The sequence below is a fragment of the Lepidothrix coronata genome, unplaced genomic scaffold (genome assembly GCF_001604755.1).
Source record: "Lepidothrix coronata isolate B3197 unplaced genomic scaffold, Lepidothrix_coronata-1.0 Scaffold133, whole genome shotgun sequence".
NCBI lineage: Eukaryota > Metazoa > Chordata > Aves > Passeriformes > Pipridae > Lepidothrix > Lepidothrix coronata.
In genome coordinates, this window is record NW_016690313.1 from 1305937 (window position 1) to 1314103 (window position 8167).

Below are 8167 nucleotides of genomic sequence, written 5' to 3' on the forward strand. Positions count from 1 at the left end.
CACCTATTTCAAAAAGTTGCTTGAGAGATGAAGCAGTTCCAAACATGGGTCAAGTGCACAAGATGAATTGCTGTGTCAGGATAACCACGCTCTGTACTCAACAAAGTAAAATGTATTAAATGCCACTGGCATGTAAGGGAAGCCATGGCTATTACTCAGTTGTGGTGCTGCCATCTAGAAAAGTGTAGTGTGTGGCCCTCCCTAAAACTCCCATCATGTTTCTTGGGATAAATGTGGCTGGAATACAAGGCCAAGGAGACATCCATTGGAATAACAGCCAATACTCAGACCAAACAAAAAGGAAGTCTGTTTATTTTTATAACAGATTTAATAAAAATGTAGTATAAGTTAGTGCTTATACTCTGCTAGGACCAGCAGATGTCAGTACAACTCAAAGCAACTTTGGATTTTGGTGATGCAATGTTCATGACACTTACCAGAGAAGAAAATATGCTGAAGAAATAGAAAGATTATACAACTTCACCAAGTAAGTCTTTAGAAATCAACAGTTAACAGTATTCTTGAATAAATGTGACAAATAAAACATGCAGATCTTCTGAGTCTAGCACAGAAATAGGAAATTCATTCAAAATGCAACAAAAATAGCAAGAATAACAATATTACTAAGATTTCACTTGTAAAATCTCTTTTCCACAAACCTTGTTATATCGTAAGAGGTTAATACTCTGAGGACAGATAATGTATCAACTAAAGATAATTTCAATTCGACTGTGGGTTTTTTTGTAACAGTCTAGATACCCTTGGTGTGGGAACAGAAACTCAAATTTATTTCAGCTGCATATAAACCTTCACCTTAAAAACAAGTAAAAAGAGGAAAAGAAAGGGTAGAGGGCTGTTGGACTAGTAGTTCAGTCCAATTACACACTGATAACAAACAGAGCAAAATTATTTTCATCGTGTTATACAGAAACCAACAAAATAATATTAGTTTTGTGCCATAATTAATACTTTAATATATTTTACAATACCTTGGCAGTTTAATTTCAGTATTTTAACAGTGAGGCTTGAATTAATAAGGACAACTTGATCTCAAATCCCAGTAGCCTGCATGAGATCTGAACACTTAAATGCTTTTGAATCCTTTCCAAGTGGACAGGATTGGATTAATCAGATTAATCAGATACTCTATAGTAAAGATGCAGCATTCACTATTAATACTGGAGAGAGCTTTATTAATACTGTATGTAAAGTAATTGAGAAATTTCAGTATTTCACATAAAACAGATAAAACCCATGAGATCCTGATCTGGAGAAGGAAAAAATGAGGGATACATGGAGATGGTACATTTCATGAAACAACAGTGAGTGGCTCAGGATAGATCACATTAAGATTTAGCACCTTGTGTTTAAATACAGTGATTGTTCAGCAGAATCCTACCTGGATGACTAAAAAGCCTGAATGCAATGCAGAATGAAGTGTGAAGAGAGAGCAGCACAATTATCTCCATAATCATACGGAAAATGATTGTGAAAGTGAGTACATTAATCTTGTGGATTGTCACAAATTCCAACGGCTTTCATTAAATTACCAAATGATGAATGTGCCGTGTTTAACCAAAGCATGGAATACATACTCAGGATTAAATAATGCACACATGCACTAACCAACATGCTTATTTCTGATTATTTCCCCTCCTTCTATCTCGATTTGCTCGTAGAGCCACTTGCGGTCACAGCGACATTCCGCCCCACACTTGTTGGAGCCGCACTTGGGACAAGTATAGAAACACCCCAGGCAATCTTCGTCCAGGCAGTCGCAGAGGTCCATCCCACTGTAAAGCAGCAGCCCCTGGCTGTCATAGACTTTGCTCTTGGCTGGTATAACTTGCCTGGATAACGAAAAACAACAGTTATTTCCGTGTCAAAATTCACTTATTTTGAGGCCAAGCTGCTAAATTTGTGGAGGGGAGTTTGCTTTCTTCAGGTGTTTGTTTCAGTACTGTTAATTTAACAGACATACCTATCCTACTGTATTTGACAACATTTCTCAGCCCTAATTGTATTCCCACTGTGTGCCCAAACTAAGCAGAAGCAACAAATGGAGAGGAGAACGATGTGCAGCTGGCGAGCAGCACATCCAGCGTCTGTCTTGTGAGTTTAAACTTGGGTGGAGAACAGGGGCAAGGCATTAATGTGATAATTACTGCATGCTTTAACAAATATTGTACGACTATTTAAAGCTGAAACTTCTACCATTCTTCTATTAGTACAAGACTGGTCCAAAGTTTTAGTGGAAAATAACAAAGTTCAACTTTCCTCTTTAGAAAAATGTGATTTTTTTTTTTAAATCAATCACATTAGAAGGTTATAACTTAATCTAGTACTGTCCAACATGGATGCTAACTTTGTTCTTTAAAAGGAAGGCAAGGTCCTAACCTGCACACTTCTGTTTACCAAGTGTAGTTACTGAGCTTACTGAAAGATAACTCCAATATTTTAAGTGCAGTCTAACATATTCAAATTTAGCCTATCATCAGAATTTTAGCTTATGCATAAATTAATAGCTACATCTATGATCTGTGTAGTATTTTCATGCCTCACAAACACTTGTTTATATTCTAATTGCCTGAAATATTGCTTGTATGCCAACCTTTTATCTTCTGGTTTGTTTATCTCAAGAATGAGAGTGAGCTTTAGCAACCCATAAACACACAAAGACCCACAAAGGTAATGTTGAATGCTACAGAGACACTGACCATAGAGGATACTTTATTCTGAAATGAAAGATAATGTAAATACAGCAAACAGATTACCTGTCTGAATTAAATGCTGCAATTTTTGATTGCAGCCTTCTTTTTTCCCTCTTACTGGTCTCAGGAGTGAACTCTGTCTGTCGCCCTGGATTAGCAAACTGCAGAGACTTTAAAGCCTTGGCTGTACGTCCCTGAGGAAAGACAGAAAATGGCCTTTAATTATAAATACAAATCTACATTCTTAAGAAAATGTCCAGTCAAGCCATGATATTGTAATAACCCAGGTGAATTCTTGACCTAGGACTCTTAAGTCTTAAAATATTTATGCTAGAGAACTATACCAGTCTCAGAACTCAGCAATACAAGCTTTGTAGTAGCAGTTCTAATCAATGCTTTCAAATTTCACTCCTATCAGCCTCCTAATCATACTGACACGTAACTGAAAAATACAGTTGTGCAATAGTTCCTACAGTGCAGTTCTGCTCTGCTCAGGGCATGTGTGGAGGAGCTCTTTGGTTTGGTTACCCCTGCTACTGATGATCTGTGTACAGCAATGCACCAGCTGTATTCTGTGCTCAGCACTATCCTCCCACACCAGTTCATTACTGCCCCTGACCAAACACCGTGGCCTTCACAGCCCAGACACCACAACCAGAGTACATTTAATTCACCTCAATGCAGGTTCATTTGGTAATGAACCGCTAGAAAAAATTGCCTTTTTTTTTTTTTTTTTTTAACTGAAGAGACATCCCTAGAAACAACTTTTGCAGTGTTCAGTTTGTTGTTTGCAAGACTTGAAGAACAGCTTAAAATACCAGCAGCAGTCTGGTATTTACATGAACTTATGAGTTGTACGTCACCCTAGTAGACAAAATTTTTCAGATTTTTAAAGGCCATAATATTTAATTAGAGAAGAGGACTTTTAAGGTCCTCCAAATAAAGGTTTAAATACAGTAAACTCCCCCATATCTAAAAGGCTAAATCCTTTCTTATTTCTATCATAAAAAAATTAATTTTTTAATGTAGTAGTTGTACAAAGCCCAATTCCAACAGCTTGCAGGACTTAGGGGGGGGATGGGAAAACTGATCCATATACGTACGTCCGGATCAAGTTTTCTTCTTTGTCGCTCTTCGGGTTCAACGTCCACACTTCCATTTATTATCTGCATACATTTGGGACACAGCTTCCAACCAGGTACAAACTGCCTCCCAAACTTGGCACTGAGAAAAGCTGCATCATCCATATCGATGGCTCGTAAGTTTTTCTTGGACAGTTTTCTGTGTATGTTGAAGGGGTCACAACATGATTTCTGTAAGTCTTCGAATCTCTCAATGTAAATTTTCGCGTGGTGGAAGCAGATCGTGTTGTTCTCTGAAAGGGTTATTCCAGTCCTGAGCTGAAGCAACAGCAGGTCAGACGAAGATACATCTTGTTTAGTCTTGAAGCCAGTGTGACGGGTGTAATAGGTCTTATGGCACTCATTGGTAGCTTGAAGCTGAACTCCAACTGAACAAGGATCCATTTTACTTTATCAGAACAACTTATTGCACTTATTTTGAGTTCTTTAGGAGTTTCTATGAAGATCACCCTAGAGGAAGAATTACAATCAATTAGATTTGCACTGCAAACTTTTATCCATAAGCTTGACATATAGGGTTTAAGTAATTTAACAAACATGTAAAGAAATTATAGCCTCCTAGTCTAGATAAGCTTAAAAAGACATTAAATTTATTCTGGAATTAAACCATGCATCTCATCTTCCTTTTAGAGGCACTTTTCCCCAGCTAAAATAAGCATCTATTCAAAATGTTTAGCAGCATTACTTTCACAAAAACAATTTGGGAGCAAGGTATGAGCAGCCTGCTCTGGTCAGGGCCCCCTCTCTTGGCACAATCCCTGCTAGTCTAGACCAGTTGTTCAGACTGCCCACAGGAAAAGACTGCTGATGGCTAAACAACTCACCTATCTTGTTTCCAGGTAGTTTCTAAGGGGGGAAAAAAGGCTGCTGAAGGTAGGCTGCACAGGCTGGTTGATGTCAGTCAGCAATTCCCATCCTGCAGCACTCTCTTATGTGTTCTTCCCCTGTGTACCAGGTGCAAGTCAACACACTGAATCAGCCTGAGCCTCTTCAAGAACCAGTCTGGGGTGTGCACAAAGATTGGTGGTTCTAGATGTGTGCAGTTTTTGTGGCCATTGTGTGCAGCTCCCTGCAGCTGCGTGCTGTGTGTGTCTGATGTAAATACTGGGCAGTTATTTAAACACTAATTCAGGCACAAAAAAAGAAGTGAGCTGTTGCAGACTGGTCTCACACCCAGGCCAAAGTCTGTTGCTAATCCAATACCAGCCCTAACACATAAGAGCCTGAGCCCACCTTACATTCTTTTCTACTGCAACATAAAGAACAAATTTCTACCAAAAGAAAGGAATCATGTGCTCTCAAATCCTCCAGGAACCCTAAGTACAATGAGTTCAGCCTAACTGGGATGTTCATGTTTACCCACACACTACTCTGCAAAAGGGAAAAACCAGACAAACAAAAAAGCAATGTACTGGGTTTGTCTGGGATAGAGTGTAATTCTTCACAGTATATAGTATGGGGCTGTGTTTTGGATTTGTGACCACAACAGTGCTGATAACCTGGTGATATTTTAGCTAATGCTGAGCAGTGCTTACAGTGTCACTGCCTTTTCTGCCTCCCACCCCACCAGTGAGGGGATGGCAGGGGGCACAAGAAGTTGGGAGGGACCAGAACCAGGACAGCTGATCCCAAGTGACGTTCCAGACCACATGGCCTTGTGCTCTGCAGTGAAGTGGAGGCTGGTGGGGAGGGGTCACTGCTCTGGGAATGGCTGAGCATTGCTCAACTGGAGGTGAGCAATTGTTTCCACTTGCATTGCTCGGTTTTTCTTGGGTTTTACTTTCTGCTCTCTTTTGGTTTTCCTTTTATTTCCCTTAAAACATTTTTTTAAAAAATTTCTTTTAATTATTGAGCTGTTTTTATGTCAACCCACAACTTTCTCACTTTTACCCTTCTGATCCTCCCCCTGCTGTGGGGGAGTGTGGTGTTTAGTTGCCAGCTGGGGTTAAACCACAACACACACATTTGTTCTAACCACTGAACAGGGTAATATGGCCTTTTAATCAAGCAAAGTATCAGCCAGTTGTCTAATGGACAAGAGTCCTGGGATGCTACTTTCAATAAAATGAAAGCAAATAGCATCAGGCACAATCTAATGACATGAAATGTGTAAGTTTAGCCAATACACAGAAACATGAACACAGCAGTGCAAGAGTTTGAAAGAGAACAGTAAATTCATAGGATTTTTAAAATTAATCTGAGAAGCCACTGGTTTTCGGAGCAGAAATCCACTTTGGATTTTAATACTTAATTTTTTTTCAAACAGATGTGTATGTCTGAAGAAATCACACAACACATTTCTATACATTAAACGGCATGGGCAGTAATTTAAAGGTCTTGTATAGGACATGGTATTGTCTACTGATTTAGCTGATGCAAATATAAATGATATGCTGGGTTCTACTCAGGCTAGTAAACTTGTCTTGAAGTGTAATTTTATATCTAATTTGAGACAGATCTGAGTATAACCAAGCAATTATTTTTAAAGAAAAGTTTTCTCAGCCCATTGTTAAGAATGCTCCAGCTTTCACATTTAAATTAAAGCAGTGATAACAGAGGCACAAGGAGCTCCAAGTGTAGAGGCACATTGTTATAAACCTGTGAGTCTGCAGAAAAGGGAGTGTTTCATTCTGAAAACAATGAAAACTTGGTTCTGGTTTTTTTTTGCAAGTGACCTGAAAATACAAAGACTTAAGTATTCTAATACCTAACGCAAATTTCTCAGGTCAAAACCTAAATCTTTTATTTTCAGAGCTAGAACTAATCCAGTCCTAAATTACCAGGCTATCTGAGCATTTCTTCACTCCAATTTCTGTATGCTGAGCTAACTCCTGAAGTTTCGAGCTTTTCAGATCTGCACTGACTAATCCAAATAAGAAGTAAAGAGTAGATGTCAATCAAATTAGAAAAATTCTTATTTTCAGTGTCTGCTGAGCACTGACTAAGTTTTACTACATAAAAGTTCCAGTGCCCTTGCCTATTTATACACTTTTACTGCAGCACTGACTTTGTATGATATTTTTTTAAAATCTTTTTTAAAAGACCAGCTATCAAACTTACAGGGTATGCACCGATCTTACCTCAGGTGCTAACATGTACTTTGGACTGATTCCCGCCGTGCGAGGCGGGGTTTGCGTGCGTGGCTGAAACACACGAGGCCAATACAGAAGTGACGACCTGAATTTCAAAATTCCCGGATGTATTACAACTCAGAACTTTTGGAAGACGTCCTTATTAAGGAACCCAACTAGTCTCCTAAGGAAAAATCCCCCCCAAACATAGCTATTGCAATGCTACCCTGGGCAGGTATCTGCCGTGGCAGCTGACTGCACTGCGTGACAAGCCCTGTACTGAACTGAGGGAGGGCACACCGGGGCACATCGGTTTGCTCGAATGACACCGTGCTGGGGGATGCAAAGTTACGTCTCTCATCCACTTCACCCGCAGGAATTCCTGGTGGAAGCCTCACCGCATTTCCCCGCCCTTGGGAGGGGCACGCAGCTGCTGCTCCTTGGTGGAAACAGGAAGGAGCTTAAAGCAAAACAAAACAAACAAACAAACCAACAAACAAACAAACCCGACCCACACTGCTAAGACGAAGGTTTGCGTTCGCACCTGTGGAGCCGATGATCGGCGCTCACGGCACCGAACGCGGCCGCCTGAGGCAGAGGGCTCGGGGCGGGCCGGCGGAGCGGAGCGCCCGCGCTCGGCAGGGATCCAGCACGGGCCTCCCGGGTTCCTGCTGCCGGCGGAAACGTGGGATGGGGAGAAAAGGGGGGTTACACGGGCCGTACGAGCAGCCCCAGGGAAAGCGGGGCCCGGCCGCCCCGCGGGGCCTCGCACGGCACCGCCCGGCCCGGCCCTCCCGCTGCTCCCCCGGGCGGCCCCGGTACCTGTCCGTGGGTCCGGTCCCGCCGTCCCGCTCCCCGTCCCCGGGCTCCCTGCCCCGCTGGCGGCGGCGGCGACCATGAACCGCCCTCCCTCAGCATGGCGGCGCTTCCGGGCGGGCGGCGGCGGCAGCGGCCCCTGGCGGGGCGGAGGAGAGGCGGGAGTGAGGGCGGTGGAGTGGGAATGATGCGTGCCCTCCTCGGGAATGAGCTCTGCCTTCTTCTGGAGTGACCTCTGCCTTCCCCGGGAATGACCCGTGCCCTCCCCGGGAATGACCCGTGCCCTCCCCGGGAATGACCTCTGCCTTCCCCGGGAGCGACCTCTGCCTTCCCCGGGAGTGACCTGTGCCTTCCCCGGGAATGACCCGTGCCCTCCCCGGGAATGACCTCTGCCTTCCCCGGGAGTGACCCGTGCCCTCCCCGGGAA

The 8167-nt window shown here is 42.6% G+C and overlaps 1 protein-coding gene across 2 annotated transcripts; it reads right to left on the minus strand.

Annotated features, from left to right (window-relative positions):
• Nucleotides 1–1601: 1601 nt before the first annotated feature.
• On the minus strand, nucleotides 1602–7857 carry ARL14EP (ADP ribosylation factor like GTPase 14 effector protein). 2 transcript variants are annotated; one of them, XM_017827034.1, is made up of 4 exons: nucleotides 7747–7857; nucleotides 3815–4303; nucleotides 2775–2905; nucleotides 1602–1850 (listed from the first exon to the last, which is right to left on the minus strand). In XM_017827034.1, the coding sequence occupies exons 2-4, from the start codon at nucleotides 4235–4237 to the stop codon at nucleotides 1622–1624; spliced, it is 783 nt and encodes a 260-aa protein (XP_017682523.1). In that variant the 5' UTR covers nucleotides 4238–4303; nucleotides 7747–7857; the 3' UTR covers nucleotides 1602–1621. The 2 variants fall into 2 exon arrangements, with proteins under 2 accessions (XP_017682523.1, XP_017682524.1); XM_017827035.1 differs by lacking the exon at nucleotides 7747–7857 and adding an exon at nucleotides 6934–7036.
• Nucleotides 7858–8167: the final 310 nt, after the last annotated feature.